The following is a 24,894-nucleotide window of genomic DNA, read 5'->3' as shown; positions in this document are numbered from 1 at the left end:
CGAACCCGAAATTCTATGGGTCTACTTATCCCCAGTGGGAAGTTCTGAGAGGGTATTAGAGTTATGACTTGTTTCACCGATTCCTAAATAATTGAGGGAGGATGTGGACCAAAAGTAGAAAAAGAAACCAGCTAGGGTTGACATAGTCAAAGAGGCTAGGGAGATATTAATGGGAACCTGTCACCAGTTTTGTCATATAACAACTAAAACTATGACCGTATTCAGCACCTGTGCTGCAGTCCATAAATGTTTATACAATCCCTGACTTCCCCTGGGTTGGTCCAATCCAATGGGCGTGGTTTCAAGACTCTCCATTTCTCCATGAAGCTCTTCCATTTTTTTATTTTTAATTTTTAAATTAATTAAAGCTATAAGGGTTTGAAATATATGGTAAGGAGATAAAAAACAGGAGATCGTCAGCAAATGCTCAACCTTACGACTAGTGGTTCTAACTGTAATTCGGTAAAATTATTTAATATAGCAACCCCCTTTTCAGGTTTTGTTATTCAAAAATAATAAAATTAGTTTTACTTTTTGGCAGATGACACTACCAGAAGCTCAGAGAGGCATGAGATGTTGGATTTTGAAGTCTACAGTCAAGATATCATACAAGCTGCACATGAAGAACACGCCAATATCCCTGATATACACTCATCTTCTAATTCATCACACAAAATTCACAGAAGGGGTGAAGACCATCAAACGTCTCCTACGGCTGTGAAGCCATTTTCATGTTCAGAATGTGGAAAATGTTTTAACCATAAATCACATCTTATTAGACATGAGAGAAGTCACACATGGGAAAAGCCATATGCATGTTTAGAATGTGGTAAATGTTTTATAACTAAATCACATCTTGTTAGACATCAGAGAAGTCACAACCGAGAGAAAGCATTTTCATGTTTAGAATGTGGGAAACCTTTTAACCAGAAAGCAGATCTTGTTAGACATTATAGAAGTCACTCAAGAGAGAAGCCATATTCATGCCTAAAATGCGGGAAAGATTTTACACGTCAATCAAGTCTTGTCATACATGAGAGAAGGCACACTGGAGAAAAGCCCTACATGTGTTCAGAATGTGGAAAATATTTTACTCAGAAGTCAGATCTTGTTATGCATCATAGAATTCACACGGGTGAGAAGCCGTATTCATGTTCAGTATGTGGAAAATGTTTTAATAAGAAATCTTATCTTGTTAAACACCAGAGAATTCACACAGGTGAGAAGCCATATTCATGTTCACAATGTGGGAAACATTTTAACCAAACATCACATCTTGTTAATCATCAGAGAATTCACACAGGAGAGAAGCCATATTCATGCTCTGAATGTGGAAAATGTTTTACCCGCAAATCAAGCCTTCATGAACATCAAAAAATGTCATGTAATTTATGAAATATGCAATTAGCAATAAACGTCTTTAAAGCAAATAGAATACAGAGAATACATATACATTAGGTGATGAGTCTGGAAATTTTTTCAGACATTTTCTGTTTTATTTTAAATTATATTTTCATATGGGATAATTGTATAAAACATTGCTTGTGGACCCTCTCACACCGTGGAAAAGGCTACGAATTTCTCCTCTACCAGGCTTATGATGGTAGAAAAATTGTAGAAGCGAAGATGATTTTGTGTTTACTTTGGGATTGATATACAGTACATGACTGTAGCTTGACTTAGTATATTCTTAATACATTACCTCTGATCTTGGCCCAATTATTGTAGAGGTCTTTGATAATTACCTATAATTCACTCAAATTGGATATGTGGGCTTCCCAAATGTGTTACCAATCCTATTGGCCCCTCGTTGATTCTATATTTGGTTACACAATGAAGAAGGATATTGATCCTTTTAAGGAATGATGGATTCTTATTCAAAAAGAAATAATTTCCTGTTGCGGAGGTCTCTTTTGCCATCTGGCCAATGGTTCTGCCTCGACTGAGGTTGAAATGGGACCTAGTATTTTGAAGCAGATCTTATTCTCCAGAGCCTACTCATCCCAGACTAGTGTCAGTAGATTATTTGACTGTTGGATTCTACAATGAATTCTTAAAATATCTTTCTTGAATTAGACTGGATTTTTTTCATGTGTATTATACACTGAAGAACAATTTTGAACATAATTTATTTTAGTTCCATTTTCCTGCTGATTTAGACTAAATTAGGCATGCTGATTTCAAATCTGCAGTTAGTTTTCTTCTAGCATATCAGGTTTTATCTCTACAGCTTATCTTAATACGTTTACTCTAGGCTGGATCGAGGTAGCCAGGGCCTCCATCAGGGCATTACTGCCCTTACTGGTGTATTGGGCCCGGTGAGTAGAAGCAAGGAGGGGGGCCCGGAACTGGCCCTCTCTCTTTTTGCTTCTGCTCACGTGCATCCTGAGACACACATTCAGTTGAAATCTATTGCTATGCAGGAAGCCACCAACTTACTGCGCCAGAACAGACCCCAGCCAATCAGAGGTTGGCAGCTGATGTAGGTGCGCACGTCACCGGCGAATGGCATCACTGTCATGTGCTGGTGCGTCCCTGCCTCAAATGAATGAGGAAGAGGGCGCCGCTGGACCGCAGTCAGGTAAGGAGAAACTTTTATTATCAATTTTTGTACTGAAAGGCTTAATGTGGGGACAGGATGAAGACACATGGGGCCTGGATGGGAGGACACATGGGGCCAGGATGAGAATATATGGGGACAGGATGGAGACCTATGGGGCCATGATGGGAGGACATATGGGGGCAGAATGCAGACATATGGGGCCTGGATGGGAGGACATATGGGGCTGGATGGAGACACATGGGGCCAGGTTGGGAGAATATATGGGGGCAGGATGGAGACACATGGGGCCAGGATGAGATAATATATGGGGGAAGGATGGAGACATATGGGGCCTGGATAGAGACACATGGGGCCAGGTTGGGAGAATATATGGTAGCAGGATGGAGTCATATGGGGCCAGCATGGGAGAACATGGATGACCAAGATGAGGGACGTTATTACAGGAAGGGGCCAGGATATGGGACATTATTATTGTGGGGGCTAATTAAGGGATATTATTACTGCTGTCATTTATTTTATTTTTGAGGATACTGTTTTCAGTGTGGGATGGGAGGTCCTATTAAGGCCCCTTCACATTAAGCGACGCTGCAGCGATACCGACAACGATCCGGATCGCTGCAGCGTCGCTGTTTGGTCGCTGGAGGAGAGCTGTCACACAGACCGCTCTCCAGCGACCAACGATGCCGGTAACCAGGGTAAACATCGGGTAACTAAGCGCAGGGCCGCGCTTAGTAACCCGATGTTTACTCTGGTTACCATCCTAAAAGTAAAAAAAAACAAACACTACATACTTACCTACAGCCGTCTGTCCTCCAGCGCTGTGCTCTGCACTCCTCCTGTACTGGCTGTGAGCACAGCGGCCGGAAAGCAGAGCGGTGACGTCACCGCTCTGCTTTCCGGCTGACCGACGCTCACAGCCAGTACAGGAGGAGTGCAGAGCACAGCGCTGGAGGACAGACGGCTGTAGGTAAGTATGTAGTGTTTGTTTTTTTTTACTTTTAGGATGGTAACCAGGGTAAACATCGGGTTACTAAGCGCGGCCCTGCGCTCAGTTACCCGATGTTTACCCTGGTTACCAGTGAAGACATCGCTGGATCGGTGTCACACACACCGATCCAGCGATGTCAGCAGGAGTCCAGCGACGAAATAAAGTTCTGGACTTTATTCAGCGACCAACGATCTCCCAGCAGGGGCCTGATCGTTGGTCGCTGTCACACATAACGATTTCATTAACGATATCGTTGCTACGTCACAAAAAGCAACGATATCGTTAACAATATCGTTATGTGTGAAGGTACCTTTACTGTGCAGGGCTACACTATGTCACTTTTTTCTTCATCTGGTGTAGTGTAGCAGTTGGGGAATGTGCTCTGAAAGTGGTTCTCCAAATACCTGTGTGTTATTTTTTGCAGAGATGAGTCCTGGCTGGAAGAAGCGATGGCCGTTTGCGCTGGATAAAGAAGAGAAGTGCAAATGAATTTCTTCAACTAGAGATGCCACTGGTTAGCCAGTGTGTTATCTGTACACTTACACTATACACTATGTACAGAGCTCCAGTATATAATTTCACTGGTGATCCCGGTATTACTTGTACACTGACACTGTAGACAGAACTTCTATGTATAATGTCACTGTTTATCACGGTATTAGCTGTTTACTATACACTATATACAGAGCTCCTGTGTATAGTGTCACTGGTGATTACTGTATATTACCTGTACACTGACACTTTACACAGAGTTCCTATGTGTAATGTCACTGATGATCACTGTATTACCTGTGTACTAACACTATATACAGAGCTCCTGTGTATAATGTCACTGGTGATCACTGTATTATCTGTACACTGACAATATATGGAAAGTATTCAGACCCCTTTACATTTTTCACTCTTTGTTTCATTGCAGCCATTTGGTAAATTTAAAAAAGTTTTTTTTCTCATTTATGTACACTCTGCACCCCATCTTGACTGAAAAAAAAACAGAAATGTAGAAATTTTTGCAAATTTAGTAAAAAAGAAAAACTGAACTATCACATGGTCATAAGTATTCAGACCCTTTGCTCAAACACTCATATGTAAGTCCCATGCTGTCCATTTCCTTGTGATCCTCCTTGAGATGGTTCTACTTCATTGGAGTCCAGCTGTGTGTAATTAAACTGATAGGACGTGATTTGGAGCGGCGCACACCTGTCTATATAAGACCTCACAGCTCACAGTGCATGTCAGACCAAATGAGAATCATGAGGTCAAAGGAGCTGGCCAAGGAGCTCAGAGACAGAATTGTGGCAAGGCACAGATCTGGCCAAGGTTACAACAGAATTTCTGCAATACTCCAGGTTCCTACGAGCACAGTGGCCTCCATAATCCTTAAATGGAAGAGGTTTGGGACCACCAGAAGTCTTCCTAGGCCTGGCCGTCCAGCCAAACAACAATCGTGGGAGAAGAGCCTTGGTGAGAGAGGTAAAGAAGAACCCCAAGATCACTGTGGCTGAGCTCCAGAGATGCAGTAGGGAGATGGGAGAAAGTTCCACAAAGTCAAAGCTCACAGCAGCCCTCCACCAGTCAGGCTTTTATGGCAGAATAACCCAATGGAAGCCTCTCCTCAGTGCAAGACATATGAAAGCCGCATAGAGTTTGCTAAAAACACATGAAGGACTCCCAGACTATGAGAAATAAGATTCTCTGGTCTGATGAGAGAAGACAGACCTTTTTGGTGATAATTCTAAGCGGTAGGTGTGGAGAAAACCAGGCTTTGCTCATCACTTGCCCAATACAATCCCAACAGTGAAACGTTGAGGCAGCATCATGCTATGGGGGTGTTTTTGAGCTGCAGGGAAAGGACGACTGGTTGTCATTGAAGGAGACATGAATGTGGCCAAGTACAGAGATATCCTGGATGAAAACCTCTTCCAGAGTGCTCTGGACCTCAGACTTGGCCGAAGGTTCACCTTCCAACAAGACAATGACCCTAAGCACACAGCTAAAATAACCAACGAGTGGCTTCAGAACAACTCTGTGACCATTCTTGACCGGCCCAGCCAGAGCCCTGACCTAAGCCCAACTGAGCATCTCTGGAGAGACCTGAAAATGGCGTCCACCAACGTTCACCATCCAACCTGACGGAACTGGAGGGGATCTGCAAGGAAGAATGGCCGAGGATCCCCAAATCCAGGGGTGAAACACTTGTGGCATCATTCCCAAGAAGACTCATGGCCGTACTAGCTCAAAAGGTTCTACTCAATACTGAGCAAAGGGGCTGAAGACTTATGACCATGTGATATTTCAGTTTTTCTTTTTTAATAAACTTGCAAAAATGTCTACATTTCTGGGCAGGTTTCGGTCAAGATGGGGTGCAGAGTGGACATTAATGAGAAAAAAAACTAACTTTTTTGAATTTACCAAATGGCTGCAATGAAATAAAGAGTGAAAAATTTAAAGGGGTCTGAATACTTTTCATACTCACTGTATATTCACATTGTGCGACTAAGCATTAGACCAGTGTTAGTTCCAAGTGGGGGGTGTAAGTAGTTTTCATATAGTCTTAGAATCATAATCATATAAATCCACCATATGATTAAACCAGTATTGGTCGCTGCATTGAGGGTGTCATTGGTTTCAATATAATCAAAAAATTATAATCATATACCCTTTATCATATTAGGAACTAGGTATTAGATATTAAATCGATAGGTAAATACACTTTTCACCTTCTGAAGAAGCCATTGTGGTGAAACGCGCATTAAGGCCGGTTTCACACATCAATGGCTCCGGTACGTGAGGTGACAGTTTCCTCACGTACCGGAGACACTGGCTCACGTAGACACATTGAAATCAATGTGTCTCTGCACATGTCAGCGTGTTTTCACGGACCGTGTGTCCGTGTACAAAACACGGAGACATGTCAGTGTTCGTGGGAGCGCACGGATCACACGGACTGATTAAAGTTAATGGGTCCATGTAAAACACGTACCGCACACGGACGCTGTCCGTGTGCCGTGCAGGAGACAGCGCTACAGTAAGCGCTGTCCCCCCAGCGTGGTGCTGAAGCCGCCATTCATATCTTCTTTCCAGCAGCGTTCGCTGGAGAGAAGATATGAATGGCGGCTTCAGCACCAGATGCAGGGGACAGCGCTTACTGTAGCGCTGTCTCCTGCACGGTCCGTGTGGTACCCAGTTGGCACACGGGCAGCACACGGCTGCCGCTCGTGTGCCACACTGATGTTCATGGTAAGCACACGGACATGGATAATTCCGGTACCGATTTTTCCAGTACCGGAATTATCTGGACGTGTGAGACTGGCCTAAAGGGATCAGTGGTGAACTTACTCTGTTACCTGTGTTACCATTCTTTTGCTTTCTCTCCTTTTGTTCCTTTTTCGCTTCTCTCTAAAGGTACCTTCGCACTGAACAACATTACAACGATAACGATAGCGATCTGTGACGTTGCAGCATCCTGGATAGTGATATCGTTGTGTTTGACACGCAGCAGCGATCTGGATCCTGCTGTGACTTCGCTGGTCGGAGCTAGAAGGCCAGAACTTTATTTCGTCGCTGGATCACCCGCTGACATCGCTGGATCGGCATGTGTGACGCCGATCCAGCGATGTGTTCACTGGTAACCAGGGTAAACATCGGGTTACTAAGCGCAGGGCTGCGCTTAGTAACCCAATATTTACCCTGGTTACCATTGTAAATGTAAAAAAAAAACCACTACATACTTACATTCCGGTGTCTGTCACGTCCCTCGCCATCAGCTTCCCGCACTGGCTGTGAGCGCCGGCCGTAAAGCAGAGCGGTGACGTCACCGCTGTGCTCTGCTTTACGGCCGGCCGGCGCTCACAGTCAGTGCGGGAAGCTGACGGCGAGGGACGTGACAGACACCGGAATGTGAGTATGTAGTGTTTTTTTTTTTTTTTACATTTACAATGTTAACCAGGGTAAACATCGGGTTACTAAGCGCGGCCCTGTGCTTAGTAACCCGATGTTTACCCTGGTTACCAGTGAAGACATCGCTGAATCGGCGTCACACACTGATTCAGCGATGTCTGCGGGAGGTCCAGCGACGAAATAAAGTTCTGGCCTTTCTGCTCCGACCAACGATGTCACAGCAGGATCCAGATCGCTGCTGCGTGTCAAACACAGCTATATCGCTATCCAGGACGCTGCAACGTCACGGATCGCTAGCGATATCGTTGTTAAGTTGTTCAGTGTGAAGGTACCTTAAGTGTCTGCACAAGTCTTCTTTTTGGCATCTATTGGGTGACTCCTTTTTTTTTTTTTACATCTACTATATAATTGTCTAAGGGTCACTTCCGTCTGTCCTTCTGTCTGTCTGTCACGGATATTCATTGGTGGCGGCCTCTGTCTGTCAAGGAAATCCAAGTCGCTGATTGGTCGCGGCAAAACAGCCACGACCAATCAGCGACGGGCACAGTCCGGCGGCAAAATGGCCGCTCCTTCCTCCCTGCAGTCAGTGCCCGCTCCATACTCCCCTCCAGTCAGCCCTCACACAGGGTTAATGGCAGCGTTAATGGACCGCGTTATGCCACGGTTTAACGCAGCTATTAACCCTGTGTGACCAACTTTTTACTATTGATGCTGCGTATGCAACATCAATAGTAAAAAGATCTAATATTACAAATAATAATAATTTTAAAAAACCCGTTATTCTCACCCTCCGACGTGCGCCCTGTCCTCTGCAGTGCAAGCGGCAGGCTCCGGTGCCAAGGATGCTATGCGAGAAGGACCTGCCATGATGTCACGGTCATGTGACCGCAACATCATCACAGGTCCTGCGCTCATACCATCCCTGGGACCGGAAGCAGCCGCGAGCACCGCACACCAGCGCCAGGACTACAATGGGCCCCTCAGAAGGTGAGTATATGTTTATTTTTTATTTTAAGTCTTTTTTAACCTGTTACATACGTGGCTGGGCAATATACTACGTGTCTGGCCAATATCCTACGTGGCTGTGCTGTATACTACGTGGCTCTGTGCTGTATACTACGTGACTGGCCAATATACTACGTGGCTCTGTGCTGTATACTACGTGGCCCTGTGCTGTATACTACGTGGCTCTGTGCTGTTTACTACGTGGCTCTGTGCTGTATACTACGTGGCTCGGCAATATACTATATCGCTGTGCAATATACTACATGGCTGGACAATATACTACGTCGCTGTGCTATGTACTATGTGGCTGGGCAATATACTACGTGAATGGGCAATATACTACGTGGCTGGGCAATATACTATGTGGCTGGGCAATATACTACGTGACTGGGCAATATACTACATGGCTGGGCAATATACTATGTGGCTGGGCAATATACTACGTGACTGGGCAATATACTACGTGGCTGGGCAATATACTACGTGGCTCTGTGCTGTATACTACGTGACTGGGCAATATACTACGTGGCTGGGCAATATACTACACGACTGGGCAATATACTACACGACTGGGCAATATACTACGTGACTGGGTAATATGCTACGTGGCTGGGCAATATACTACGTGGCTGGGCAATATACTACGCGACTGGGCAATATACTACGCGGCTGGGCAATATACTACGTGGCTGGGCAATATACTACACGACTGGGCAATATACTACGTGGCTGGGCAATATACTACGTGGCTCGGCAATATACTACGTAGCTGGGCAATATACTACGTCGCTGTGCAATATACTACATTACTGGGCAATATACTATGTGGCTGGGCAATATACTACGTGGCTCTGTGCTGTATACTACGTGACTGGGCAATATACTACGTGGGCTGGGCAATATACTACGTGGCTAGGCAATATACTACACGACTGGGCAATATACTACGTGGCTGGGCAATATACTACGGGGCTGGGCAATATACTACACGACTGGGCAATATACTACGTGACTGGGTAATATGCTACGTGGCTGGGCAATATACTACGTGGCTGGGCAATATACTACGTGGCTGGGCAATATACTACACGACTGGGCAATATACTACGTGACTGGGTAATATGCTACGTGGCTGGGCAATATACTACGTGGCTGGGCAATATACTACGCGGCTGGGCAATATACTAAGTGGCTGGGCAATATACTATGTGGCTGGGCAATATACTACACGACTGGGCAATATACTACGTGACTGGGCAATATACTACGTGGCTGGGCAATATACTATGCGGCTAGACAATATACTACGTGGCTGGGCAATATACTACGTGACCGGGCAGTATACTACGTGGCTGGGCAATATACTACGCGGCTGGGCAATATACTACGCGGCTGGGCAATATACTACGTGGCTGGGCAATATACTACACGACTGGGCAATATACTACGTGGCTGGGCAATATACTACGTAGCTGGGCAATATACTATACGACTGGGCAATATACTACGTGGCTGGGCAATATACTACGTCGCTGTGCAATATACTATGTGGCTTGGCAATATACTACGTCGCTGGGCAATATACTACGTCGCTGTGCAATATACTACGTGGCTGGGGCAATATACTACGTTACTGGGCAATATACTATGTGGCTGGGCAATATACTACATGGCTGGGCAATATACTACGTGGCTGGGCAATATACTACGTGACTGGGCAATATACTACGTGGCTGGGCAATATACTACGTGTCTGGGCAATATACTACACGACTGGGCAATATACTACGTGGCTGGGCAATATACTATGTGGCTGGGCAATATACTACGTGTCTGGGCAATATACTACACGACTGGGCAATATACTACGTCGCTGGGCAATATACTACGTCGCTGTGCAATATACTACGTGGCTGGGCAATATACTACGTTACTGGGCAATATACTATGTGGCTGGGCAATATACTACATGGCTGGGCAATATACTACGTGGCTGGGCAATATACTACGTGACTGGGCAATATACTACGTGGCTGGGCAATATACTACGTGGCTCTGTGCTGTATACTACGTGACTGGGCAATATATTATGTGGGCTGGGCAATATACTACGGGGCTAGGCAATATACTACACGACTGGGCAATATACTACGTGGCTGGGCAATATGCTACGTGGCTGGGCAATATACTACATCACTGGGTAATATGCTACATGGCTGGGCAATATACTACGCGGCTGGGCAATATACTATGTGGCTGGGCAATATACTACATGATTGGGCAATATACTACGTGACTGCAATATACTACGTGACTGGGCAATATACTACGTGACTGGGCAATATACTACGTGACTGGGCAATATACTACGTGACTGGGCAATATACTACATGATTGGGCAATATACTACGTGACTGCAATATACTACGTGACTGGGCAATATACTATGTGGCTCGGCAATATACTACGTAGCTGGGCAATATGCTACGTCGCTGTGCAATATACTACGTTACTAGGCAATATACTACGTGGAGATGCATATTCTAGAATACGCGATGCGTTAGAATCGGGCCACCATCTAGTTTGATATATTGAGCTCCCTTGCCCTTTTGTTGGGTCATACACTATGTGACTTACACTCACAAAATATCCTTTGTATAAATAATTCTCACCTCTAGAATTCTGGAGAATAAAGATTTTCGAAAAATTTGAGCAGAATTTCATTCCAGTTGAATTCATTCCCCAAACTCTTCTATGTATCTCATCATCCATTTATCCCGAGTATTGGAATGAATCAGCCTCATTTCATATCGGATCTCTCGTCTCTATTGACGGTTCTTTTTTGTTGTTGTTGTTTTTTTTTTTGTTGTTTTTCAATAATTGATGCAAATATTCAAAGAAATTTTCCAGATTTCAATTTTTCCCAAATGCACCACTTTAAATTGTGAAAAACAAATCCAAAAAGTTGCAACATTCTCTTATTTATTTTTTTACATCCCGAATAAAAGAAAATAATAAAATCCAAACAAACCCCCCCCCCCCCCCCCCCGCCCCCTCAAAGTAGCCTCATTAAAAAAAATTTTTAAGAAAATAAACCCTCATATGACCACATTGACCAAAGGAATGCACTGATGAAGAAGAATAAAATGATGACGCTTACAATAGAAGTATAAAAAGTGATAGAAGAGAAAAAGGAACAGAGGAAGGAAAGTGACGTCCTGGATTCAAGTGCAGAAAACCCTCAGGACACGATCCCCCTGATCAGTCAAATCTATTCCTCCAGCACCATGACAACCAGCTCACGCTGAGCCTCCTGGAAAAGTGGTCACTGACTCCTCCCACATGTGACAGATCACATGACAGTGACATCACCGCAGGTCCTGTAAGCACAGTACAGCCATGGTTGAGCCTAGAGTGTATGGGCTCCTTCCAGGTCCTGACTGCAGCCCATACACTCAGCCGGCTCAGTACTGAAGATGCTAGACTGTATGGGCTCTTCATGATGTGACTGAGAACACGCCCCCTCCCGATAGGACACGCCCCCGGAAATGACGTCACACCTGGAAGGAGCCCATACACTCTAGCATTTACCATATAGCCAGTGTGCGGCTCTGCATGCAGGGAGGTATGTATGAGCATATAACATTTATTCTAAGTGGACAATTCCACCATTGTTATTTACTTTATTTATAACTAGCTATTGAGCCCGTTCTACGCCCGGGTGGCATTTATATTGGTATATGGTCTCCATCCTGTCATGTGCTGCTCCCATCCCGCGCCTCCATTCTGTCATGTGCTGCTGCCATCCTGCGCCCGTTCTGTCATGTGCTGCTGCCATCCTGCGCCCGTTCTGTCATGTGTTGCTGCCATCCTGCGCCCGTTCTGTCATGTGCTGCTGCCATCCTGCGCCCGTTCTGCCATGTGCTGCTGCCATCCTGCGCCCGTTCTGTCATGTGCTGCTGCCATCCTGCGCCCGTTCTGTCATGTGCTGCTGCCATCCTGCGCCCGTTCTGTCATGTGCTGCTGCCATCCTGCGCCCGTTCTGTCATGTGCTGCTGCCATCCTGTGCCCGTTCTGTCATGTGCTGCTGCCATCCTGCGCCCGTTCTGTCATGTGCTGCTCCCATCCTGCGCCCCCGTTCTTTCATGTGCTGCTGCCATCCTGCGCCCGTTCTGTCATGTGCTGCTGCCATCCTGCGCCCGTTCTGTCATGTGCTGCTGCCATCCTGCGCCCCCGTTCTGTCATGTGCTGCTGCCATCCTGCGCCCGTTCTGTCATGTGCTGCTGCCATCCTGCGCCCGTTCTGTCATGTGCTGCTGCCATCCTGCGCCCGTACTGTCATGTGCTGCTGCCATCCTGCGCCCCCGTTCTGTCATGTGCTGCTCCCATCCTGCGCACCCCGTCTGTCATGTGCTGCTGCCATCCTGCGCCCGTTCTGTCATGTGCTGCTGCCATCCTGCGCCCGTTCTGTCATGTGCTGCTGCCATCCTGCGCCCATTCTGTCATGTGCTGCTGCCATCCTGCGCCCCCGTTCTGTCATGTGCTGCTGCCATCCTGCGCCCGTTCTGTCATGTGCTGCTGCCATCCTGCGCCCGTTCTGTCATGTGCTGCTGCCATCCTGCGCGCCCGTTCTGTCATGTGCTGCTGCCATCCTGCGCCCGTTCTGTCATGTGCTGCTGCCATCCTGCGCCCCCGTTCTGTCATGTGCTGCTGCCATCCTGCGCCCGTTCTGTCATGTGCTGCTGCCATCCTGCGCCCGTTCTGTCATGTGCTGCTGCCATCCTGCGCCAGCATTGTATTATATGCCCCCCATAACATGCTCCATGGTATATGCCCGTATGCTGCTGCCATATAAAAAAAAAAAACATACCTATCGTCGCTGGGGGCCTGAGCAGGCGGGGACACCGGCGCGCTGTGGGGGTCAGGTGCCGGTATCGCCGCTAGCTCAGGCCCCCAGCACTTGCTATACTCACCTGTCTGTCCCGCTCCAGCGCTGCGCGCCGCCATCTTCCGGCTCCTCTAGCTGTGACTGTTCAGTCAGAGGGCGGCGCTGGCGCGCATTAAGCGCGTCATCGCGCCCTCTGAACTGTGAACGTCACAGCAGAGGAGACGGGAGACGGAGCCACACGCAGCGCTGGAACGGAGGACAGGTGAATATAGCCGATACTCACCCTCCTGGCGGTCCCTGACTCTCTGGTGGAGATCGCGGTGTGCGTTCAGTGTTTACGCATACCGCGATCTCCTGGGAGCGTCACTCTGTGAGGTCCAGACTGCGCCGGCGCTTGCGCAGTCTATAAAGGCTTCGGACAGAGTGACGCTCCCAGCGTTATATTATAGATTTGACACCATTTACCTTGCGTTTTAAGAAAGGTGTTAATTTTATTCTCAAACTTTTCTAACTTTCAAGTTTCTTAATTTTGCAAAGTAGCGCTCCAATGAATATCGTTATCTTCCCTCCCCGTGCAGTGCGTATTGTGCAGTGTATGCGTGTAGTAATATACCTACCGATCGCCGCCTTCTCCGGTTATCAGCGCCCTCTTCTGTATAACATGGCTGGCTGTCTGACTACCCGGACCACACAGCGTCCCTTTCTCTATGTCAGCCTGCGACAGCCTTGATGTGATTCTCATAGGTTTACGTGAGAAAGTTCACAGATAGGAAATGGAGGCCACGGAGGTAGTCGTGGCTGAGGGTGGTAGTACTTGCACACCCCGGCCCTCCGTCACATAAACACATTGTCCCTTCTGTTGTGCACTTGCTGATTCACCTTTCCGGTCTTCTAGGGTTTTCTTCCTTTGAATATCACGCAGTGACAGTCAGAGTCCAGATCCAGTTCCAACAATACAACTTTACTCAGTTCTTTACACAGCGCGTCCAGTTTCGTCACAAAGGCAGCACAAGATTCTCCGCAGAGTATAACTTTTCTTTTCCCTGTATTGTCCCTCACTCCTTCAGGAATATCGCAGGGTCATACCATCACCTTTGGTACCGCAGCTTCATGACTGTCCAGACCAACCCGCTTCAGGAATTATTATTTTTTATTTATATAGCACCATTAATTCCAGGAATCCTCTGTCCTTTTGCCCCAGACATTTGGGATTGTTTCTCCAAAGTTAGCTGCTACCCTCCTGATGATGCCCTGTATTCCGCCACTACCATGTGACCGTCAGCCCATAGGACCTGGACGGCTGGGCTCCTTGCTTAAATGTTATGGGACTCGACTGACTCGTCCAGGCTCCCAGCCCTAACTGACTAACTTAGGAAGCTCTCTCCCGCTTACCCTCAGTTGGCCCCTCTTAATAAGCTAAATCCTATTGGTCTATCTAGTTCTAGGGGTTGTATGATTGGCGTTCTAGTTGGCTTAAGGTACCGTCACATTTAGCGACGCTGCAGCGATCTAGACAACGATGCCGATCGCTGCAGCGTCGCTGTGCGGTCGCTGGAGAGCTGTCACACAGACAGCTCTCCAGCGACCAACTATGCGAAGTCCCCTGGTAACCGGGGTAAACATGGGGTTACTAAGTGCAGGGCTGCGCTTAGTAACCCGATGTTTACCCTGGTTACCAGCGTAAACGTAAAAAAAAAAAAAACACTACATACTTACATTCCGGTGTTTGTCCTCCGGCGCTCTGCTTCTCTGCACTGTGTAAGCGCCGGCCGGAAAGCAGAGCGGTGACGTCACCACTGTGCTCTGCTTTACGGCCGGCGCTTACACAGTGCAGAGAAGCAGAGCGCCGAAGGACAGACACCGGAATGTAAGTATGTAGTGTTTGGTTTTTTTTTTACGTTTACGCTGGTGACCAGGGTAAACATCAGGTTACTAAGTGCGGCCCTGCGCTTAATAACCCGATGTTTACCCTGGTTACCAGTGAAGACATAGTTGAATTGGCGTCACACACGCCGATTCAGCGATGTCTGCGGGAGGTCCATTGACTAAATAAAGTTCTGGCCTTTCTGCTCCGACCAACGATGTCACAGCGGGATCCTGATCGCTGCTGCGTGTCAAACACAACGATATCGCTATCCAGGACGCTGCAACGTCACGGATCGCTATCGTTATCGTTGTTAAGTTGTTCAGTGTGAAGGTACCTTTACTCTATTCTATTGTGCCCCCTCTAGTGGGCGAATCCAAATCCTACACTCTCCCTACATTTATACAATACAAGGAATATATGTATATATTGGCAATACTTTACACAGTCATATTTAAATACACACAACATATCACATATACACAATGTAGCAGCATTATAGAACATATCAACAGTACCAGTTTTCTCAGAGACATGGGTATAGGGAAGTGGGGCACAAACTAGTCCTTGTACACCCCTTGCAGATACATTGTGATCCGATGGGTAGGTCATAACTTGTTGGGAATAACCAGGGATGTGTATAGAAATCATGTAGCCTGGTAACATTTATCCAAATTGGGGCGTCATTTGAAGAAAATATTTGCGGGTGCAGGCGGGGAACAGTACTTAGCTACAGTCACCTCCCAACTTTTAAACACTGGAAGAGGGACATGTATTTTAACACAAACACAGTAATTTTGTCCCTATTAAGGCCCTTTAGTATTCTTACCCACTACAATACCCCGTTTACGGTCCCATAGAGTATGACGCCCCACAAAAATGCCTTGTACATATACTATGCTCACATGCGGTATGATTAACTCACAGTGCCAACACAGTATGATGTCCTTAAAGTGCCTCCACACAGTATGATGCCCCCATCACAATCCACACAGTATAGTTCCCCCGCACAGTATCGTGGATCCCAGAGTTACATCCCTCTTTCCCACAGTATGATAGTCCTCAGCTTTCCACAAAATATGGTGCAGCGCTGAGACGCAGATTCTCAGGCAGAATGTTGGAGCAGAAAGCATATGGCTCCTTATTCCACCCTTGTTTTCAACTGTATCTGTATCCTGCGGATGAACATAGTGTTGGAATTGAAACATTAGGTGGATAGAGGGGCAGCGCGCACTTTTCTGACTCACAGGACCGTGTGGTCTGTCGCCACACTAGGAATAACCCATCAAGGGTGTGTGTACCTGTATTGATTTGTCACCTTTTTGCCACAATTCCAAAGATTTTGAAAAAATGGTAATTATGATTTAACTAGATCTTCATGATTTCTCTCCTGAATTCTTCACCTTTTTTATTTCATTACCAATTTTCTCGAGCGACTTCAGCATTTCATGTAGTGACCATCTATATCACTATTAGTGATGAGCGAGTGTACTCGTTGCTCAGGTGATCTCCAAGTATTTCTTAGTGTTCAGAGATTTAGTTTTCATCGCAGCAGCTGAATAATTTACAGCTACTAGCCAGGCTGAATACATGTGGGGGTTGCCTGGTTGCTAGGGAATCCCCACATGTATTCAAGCTGTGTAGCAGCTGTAAATCATTCAGCTGCTGCGATGAAAACTAAATCTCCGAGCAGTCATAAATACTCGGAAACCACCCGAGCGTGCTCTGGAAAACCCGAGCAACGAGTACTCGCTCATCACTAATCACTATCAATGTAGTGGCACCGGTTTTCTGGAGAAGCTTGGTTGTCTCCCTCCACAAACAGAAGCTCCACCGTCTTCTTCAGTAGACAAGCCCAATCTTGTGGAATACAGCGCACGCTACACCAGCACTGTATGGCCTCCTATAAACCACCTCAAAGGGGTTGTCCTTTATTACAATATTGAAGATCTATCCTTGTGATTTATCATCAATAGCAGACTGATGTAGTTTGATACCCGACACCAAAACACCTGTTATTAGCACCCACCAGAGTCGGGTGGCTTGGATCGACGTTGTGCAGGGAAAAACAGTGAAAGGGAAGAAGCGCGGAATCAGCAACGTGACTCTCAGGATTGGTGGAGGTTCCAGAGCTCAGAATCCCACCAAACATTAAGTCATAGCATGTCCTAGCGATATGCCATCACATAGCAAGATTATACCCCTTTAAATGTTTTCCATTATTCAGTAATTGTATTTTCTACAAGGGATTTTGTATGATGTCACATTGATTTATGTTCTTTCTATTCAGATTCCGACAATATCAGATCCTCTCAGTGGAGATCTTCTATATAAGAGAATTATCCTGATTGACCTATCGTACATGGATAGAATCAGAGACAGAAATGTGGCAGAAACAATCCTAAATCTCACCCTAGAGATCCTCTTCCAGCTTACAGGAGAGGTGAGAGGTCACATTTCATTATCTATGGTAATAACAGATGATCTGACCGGAGAGGCAAACAGGATCATGGGGTGCATTAAAAGAGGTCTGGATACACATGATGAGAGCATTATACTGCCTCTGTACAAATCCCTAGTTAGACCGCACATGGAGTACTGTGTCCAGTTTTGGGCACCGGTGCTCAGGAAGGATATAATGGAACTAGAGAGAGTACAAAGGAGGGCAACAAAATTAATAAAGGGGATGGGAGAACTACAATACCCAGATAGATTAGCGAAATTAGGATTATTTAGTCTAGAAAAAAGACAACTGAGGGGCGATCTAATAACCATGTACAGGTCCTTCTCAAAAAATTAGCATATAGTGTTAAATTTCATTATTTACCATAATGTAATGATTACAATTAAACTTTCATATATTATAGATTCATTATCCACCAACTGAAATTTGTCAGGTCTTTTATTGTTTTAATACTGATGATTTTGGCATACAACTCCTGATAACCCAAAAAACCTGTCTCAATAAATTAGCATATTTCACCCATCCAATCAAATAAAAGTGTTTTTTAATAACAAACAAAAAAAACCATCAAATAATAATGTTCAGTTATGCACTCAATACTTGGTCGGGAATCCTTTGGCAGAAATGACTGCTTCAATGCGGCGTGGCATGGAGGCAATCAGCCTGTGACACTGCTGAGATGTTATGGAGGCCCAGGATGCTTCAATAGCGGCCTTAAGCTCATCCAGAGTGTTGGGTCTTGCATCTCTCAACTTTCTCTTCACAATATCCCACAGATTATCTATGGGGTTCAGGTCAGGAGAGTTGGCAGGCCAATTGAGCACAGTAATACCATGGTCAGTAAACCATTTACCAGTGGTTTTGGCACTGTGAGCAGGTGCCAGGTCGTGCTGAAAAATGAAATCTTCATCTCCATAAAGCATTTCAGCCGATGGAAGCATGAAGTGCTCCAAAATCTCCTGATAGCTAGCTGCATTGACCCTGCCCTTGATGAAACACAGTGGACCAACACCAGCAGCTGACATGGCACCCCACACCATCACTGACTGTGGGTACTTGACACTGGACTTCAGGCATTTTGGCATTTCCTTCTCCCCAGTCTTCCTCCAGACTCTGGCACCTTGATTTCCGAATGACATGCAAAATTTGCTTTCATCAGAAAAAAGTACTTGGGACCACTTAGCAACAGTCCAGTGCTGCTTCTCTGTAGCCCAGGTCAGGCGCCTCTGCCGCTGTTTATGGTTCAAAAGTGGCTTTACCTGGGGAATGCGGCACCTGTAGCCCATTTCCTGCACACGCCTGTGCACGGTGGCTCTGGATGTTTCCACACCAGACTCAGTCCACTGCTTCCTCAGGTTCCCCAAGGTCTGGAATCGGTCCTTCTCCACAATCTTCCTCAGGGTCCGGTCTCCTCTTCTCGTTGTACAGCGTTTTCTGCCACATTGTTTCCTTCCAACAGACTTACCATTGAGGTGCCTTGATACAGCACTCTGGGAACAGCCTATTTGTTGAGAAATTTCTTTCTGGGTCTTACCCTCTTGCTTGAGGGTGTCAATGATGTCCTTCTTGACATCTGTCAGGTCGCTAGTCTTACCCATGATGGGGGTTTTGAGTAATGAACCAGGCAGGGAGTTTATAAAAGCCTCAGGTATCTTTTGCATGTGTTTAGAATTAATTAGTTGATTCAGAAGATTAGGGTAATAGGTCGTTTAGAGAACCTTTTCTTGATATGCTAATTTATTGAGACAGGTTTTTTGGGTTATCAGGAGTTGTATGCCAAAATCATCAGTATTAAAACAATAACAGACCTGACAAATTTCAGTTGGTGGATAATGAATCTATAATATATGAAAGTTTAATTGTAATCATTACATTATGGTAAATAATGAAATTTAACACTATATGCTAATTTTTTGAGAAGGACCTGTATAAGTATATAAGGGGACAATACAAATATCTCGCTGAGGATCTGTTTATACCAAGGAAGGTGACGGGCACAAGGGGGCATTCTTTGCGTCTGGAGGAGAGAAGGTTTTTCCACCAACATAGAAGAGGATTCTTTACTGTTAGGGCAGTGAGAATCTGGAATTGCTTGCCTGAGGAGGTGGTGATGGCGAACTCAGTCGAGGGGTTCAAGAGAGGCCTGGATGTCTTCCTGGAGCAGAACAATATTGTATCATACAATTAGGTTCTGTAGAAGGACGTAGATCTGGGGATTTATTATGATGGAATATAGGCTGAACTGGATGGACAAATGTCTTTTTTCGGCCTTACTAACTATGTTACTATGTTACTCTGGAAATGTCTGAAGTTAGATTTATTACTACATTTCTCCATACGCAGGATTACACGGTGGTGAGGAAGACCTCTAGTGATCGCTGTCGGGCTCCTGTGTCTGAAAGACGGAGAGCAACCCTGAGCCCAATCACGAGGCCTCCACCGCACCCCCGGATACATGAAGACATCGATGACCAGAAGATCCTAGAACTCACCTACAAGATGATTGAGCTGCTGACTGGAGAGGTGACGCTGCTGGGAATGCTGGGACATTATATAGTGACGCTATGAAGGGATCGGGGGGATGACGGTATCATTGTATGTCTCAGGTCCCAATAAGATGTCAGGATGTCAGCGTCTACTTTTCCATGGAGGAGTGGGAGTATCTAGAAGGACACAAGGATCAGTACCAGGAGTTGATGATTGAGGTTCCTCAGGCGCACACATCACCAGGTAATAGACCGGACTAACTAAAGTACAAACATGAAATAGAATTATGAAAACCAATGGTCACCCAAGGGGGTAACTACCATGAAGTGATCCAGAGTAACGTTAATTAAGGCTTTTATTGGAGAACTTTTGTAAAATGCATAAAATGTCCAAGCACCCTAACATAAGGTGGAGGCTAAGTGCAGTACATCATTAGGTTATATCAATTGCAAGGTAGTGATATAATAACATATTCATTTCAGTACTCCTTAGCTGCCTAAGCATGCCCATAATACACAAACTGTGCCAATGTACATAATCAATTCCTATAATAATATCTACCTGCAGACAGCACAGCGTTCCACCTCACCCCAACGCACGTTTCGCACCAGGCTTCTTCTGGGGGCGCCCCGGAAGAAGGAATTGATTATGTACATTGGCACCGTTTGTGTATTATGGGCATGCTTAGGCAGCTAAGATGTACTGAAATGAATATGTTATTATGATATCACTACCTTGCAATTGATATAACCTAATGATGTACTGCACTTAGCCTCCACCTTATGTTAGGGTGCTTGGACATTTTATGCATTTTACAAAAGTTCTCCAATGAAAGCCTTAATTAACGTTACTCTGGATCTCTTCATGGTAGTTACCCCCTTGGGTGACCATTGGTTTTCATATTTCATTTGGAAGTGCCAGTTTTATCTATTTTGGACGTTGGCAATCGTATCTATGAAATAGAATTAGCATAACTGCTGCCCTGCACCAACACCTGGATGCAGAGTGACGTGTCTGGTCACATGCCCCTCTATGGATGGGAGCGGCGTGTGCTCAGAAGACACGGCTGTTGTAAGAAGGTGGAGTGGCTTCTGAAGGAGCGAAAATTAAGGGAAACATATTACTAGATTTATGACAATCATTGGATTTTCCAAAGGGAATCTGTCAGTATGATCAACTTACGGAAACCGTGTTTATGGGTATGCAGGTCTTAGAAATGGAAACCTGACCACATCTCGAACCGGTGCTTCTCCAGCTTGTTTCCATGCCCAGCACCAGTCTCTTTATTTTATCATTTATGTGCTCTCTACAGTAAGAACCAGTAAGAGAACGACTCCAGAGAGACATCTCGGACCTCAGGACTGTTCCCAGGACCATCAGGTAGGTGGTGAGAAGGTTGTGTAGGACTCTGATGTGGCTGTGTAGGAGGACGTGCAGGTTGTGTGTTCTGCTAATCTCCATTATTGTATGATTTATCCATGACGGAGAAGGCGGCTGACCACAGACATTACAGGGTGTCTGGATCTTCTCACATTTTACTGGCTATGCAATAGGTTGGGATAAGGAACCGACAGGTTGGATTTATACAGTAGACCTGCAGATATCTGCTGTTGTAATTTTCAATCGTCCTGATAATTACTGATATTTTCTGGTATCTAAATCATATACGACGTCTCCCAAGTATCTGGCAACTTTTACAATTTTTATTTCTCAGTTTTTGAATCAGGCTGAAGTTCAGAACCAGAGCCATACTCCAGATATCAAGGTAAAAGAAGAGACATATCTGAGTGGTGATGAGCCGAGAGAAAAGGAGATTCCGACAGATAACAGATCGGGTGAGTGATTCTCCGCTGAATGCAGATTTCAGTCACATGTTCGTCGTATCCACTGCATGCAACAATTTTATGTATTATAAAACATATTTATTTCAAAATAAAACTACATCATTTATGAAATAGACTGTAAGCCTGATGAAACTGGTGTACTACTTCCTTATAAAAATTAATATCAGAATTAATGTACAGTATAATCCTGATTTTAATTATATTATATTAAACTGAGCACTCGCAAAATGATCATTAGAAGATCAGAATCGAAAGCTTTCATATAGGAATATACATCCTTTCTGACATGGATTTTCACAATAAGAACACCAGCTACATCAGGTCGAGAATATTTATTTTTCACTCTATGCAGTGTGCATTGTGAAATTTGAAGAAAAGTCTGCCTTAGCTGCTTCATGATCTGGATATTTTACGTTTTTTTTGTCCCCCCCCCCTACCTTCTTCCATGACCCATAACTTTATTTTTCCATCCACATAGCTATATGGGGGCTTGTTTTCTTGTTTTTTTTTTTGTTTAACGAGTTGTTCTTTTGATTGACAGCATTCATTTTATCATGTGATGCACTGGAAAGTGGTGAAAAAAATTTCCAAGTGGAAATTGCAAAAAAAAGTGCAATTCTACAATGTTTTTTTTTTTTTTTTCATTTATCATGTTATTTAACATGTTCACTATAAGGTAAAACTTAACTGGCAATATGATTCTCCAGGTCAGTACGATTAAGCAGATGTCAAAAATGTATATTTTTTGTTATTTAAGTGGTGAAAAATCATTTGATGAGTTGTAAAACACAAAAACAACAACAATTTTTGCTTGTGTCACCATTTTCCTAGACCCGTAGCATTTTCAATTTTTGGAATATGGGGCTGGGTGAGGGCTTTTTTTTAATTAAAGGAAAAACATAATTTTGTTGTCACAATTTTTTTTAAAACTACACTGATTACCAAGTGGATTAATTTATGTTATACAGGTCCTTCTCAAAAAATTAGCATATAGTGTTAAATTTCATTATTTACCATAATGTAATGATTACAATTAAACTTTCATATATTATAGATTCATTATCCACCAACTGAAATTTGTCAGGTCTTTTATTGTTTTAATACTGATGATTTTGGCATACAACTCCTGATAACCCAAAAAACCTGTCTCAATAAATTAGCATATCAAGAAAAGGTTCTCTAAACGACCTATTACCCTAATCTTCTGAATCAACTAATTAACTCTAAACACATGCAAAAGATACCTGAGGCTTTTATAAACTCCCTGCTTGGTTCATTACTCAAAACCCCCATCATGGGTAAGACTAGCGACCTGACAGATGTCAAGAAGGCCATCATTGACACCCTCAAGCAAGAGGGTAAGACCCAGAAAGAAATTTCTCAACAAATAGGCTGTTCCCAGAGTGCTGTATCAAGGCACCTCAATGGTAAGTCTGTTGGAAGGAAACAATGTGGCAGAAAACGCTGTACAACGAGAAGAGGAGACCGGACCCTGAGGAAGATTGTGGAGAAGGACCGATTCCAGACCTTGGGGAACCTGAGGAAGCAGTGGACTGAGTCTGGTGTGGAAACATCCAGAGCCACCGTGCACAGGCGTGTGCAGGAAATGACAGGTTTTTTGGGTTATCAGGAGTTGTATGCCAAAATCACCCTGGTTACCATCGTAAAAGTAAAAAAAACAAACACTACATACTTACCTTCCGCTGTCTGTCCTCGGCGCTGTGCTTTCCTGCACTGACTGTGAGCACAGCGGCCGGAAAGCACAGCGGTGACGTCAGCCAGTGCAGAGAAGCACAGCACCGAGGACAGACAGCGGAAGGTAAGTATGTAGTGTTTGTTTTTTTTTACTTTTACGCTGGTAACCAGGCTAAACATCGGGTTACTAAGTGCGGCCCTGCGCTTAGTAACCCGATGTTTACCCTGGTTACCAGTGAAGACATCGTTGAATTGGCCATATGCCTGCACACTGAGCAGGACGCGGATGCGCCGCTCCACCATCCAGGATACCACACAAAAAGCAGTTTCTGGTACTCTAAGTATAAGGGTCCCTACCACATTCTTCACCTTCCGTTCTGACACCTACAACCAAGTAACCCCATGACTAAGACCCGGGAGGGTCGAAACGTCGGGTTGTTATGACAAATTTTATCTCTACACTGCGTGTGGTCTGTTTATCTGTTTGAAACAATCTTTTTTGGAATAAAGTGTGTACAGCACATCTGCAAATTGACAAACAAGAGTGTGCGGTGAATTCCTACTACTGCATAGGCAGTATCAACAGTAAATAGTTGGGGACACACAGGGTTAATAGCAGCGGTAACGGAGTGCGTTACACCGCGGGCTGTTACCGCTGCCATTAACCCTGTCTGAGCGGTGAGCGGAGGGGATTACGGAGCGGGCGCCGGGCAGTGAGTGCAGGGGAATAGGGGAGAGACTAATCGGACTGTGGCCGTCGCTGATTGGTCGCGGCAGCCATGACAGGCAGCTGCCGAGACCAATCAGCGAACAAATAACCGTGACAGAAGGACAGACAGACAGACGGAAGTACCCCTTAGACAATTATGTATATAGATTTGCATAGGTTTTTTTTTTCCCTCTCTGCTTTTGAAGTCAACAAACTGGCTCTGTAAAGGTACCTTCACACTGAACAACTTAACAACGATAACGTTAGCGATCCGTGACGTTGCAGCGTCCTGGATAGCGATATCGTTGTGTTTGACACGCAGCAGCGATCAGGATCCTGCTGTGACATCGCTGGTCGGAGCTAGAAGGCCAGAACTTTATTTCGTCGCTGGATCACCCGCTGACATCGCTAAATCGGCGTGTGTGACACCGATTCAGGGCCGCGCTTAGTAACCCGATATTTACCCTGGTTACCATTGTAAATGTAAA

General features: G+C 45.1%; 1 protein-coding gene and 1 pseudogene across 1 annotated transcript in view; both read left to right on the top strand.

Annotated features, from left to right (window-relative positions):
- Nucleotides 1-1,421, top strand: part of LOC138666865 (zinc finger protein 208-like) — a 110,306-nt gene extending 108,885 nt beyond the window's left edge. Inside the window, 1 exon segment of the mRNA XM_069755046.1 lies at nucleotides 542-1,421. Coding sequence (XP_069611147.1) covers nucleotides 542-1,395 — 854 coding nt within the window. The 3' untranslated portion in view covers nucleotides 1,396-1,421.
- Nucleotides 1,422-11,968: 10,547 nt separating this feature from the next.
- The window catches only part of LOC138666098 (zinc finger protein 585A-like), a 50,792-nt pseudogene continuing 37,866 nt past the window's right edge, over nucleotides 11,969-24,894 (top strand).

This window comes from Ranitomeya imitator, chromosome 2 (genome assembly GCF_032444005.1).
Source record: "Ranitomeya imitator isolate aRanImi1 chromosome 2, aRanImi1.pri, whole genome shotgun sequence".
NCBI lineage: Eukaryota > Metazoa > Chordata > Amphibia > Anura > Dendrobatidae > Ranitomeya > Ranitomeya imitator.
The sequence above is the reverse complement of the archived record's forward strand: the minus strand, read 5'-3'. Positions and strand labels throughout refer to the sequence as shown.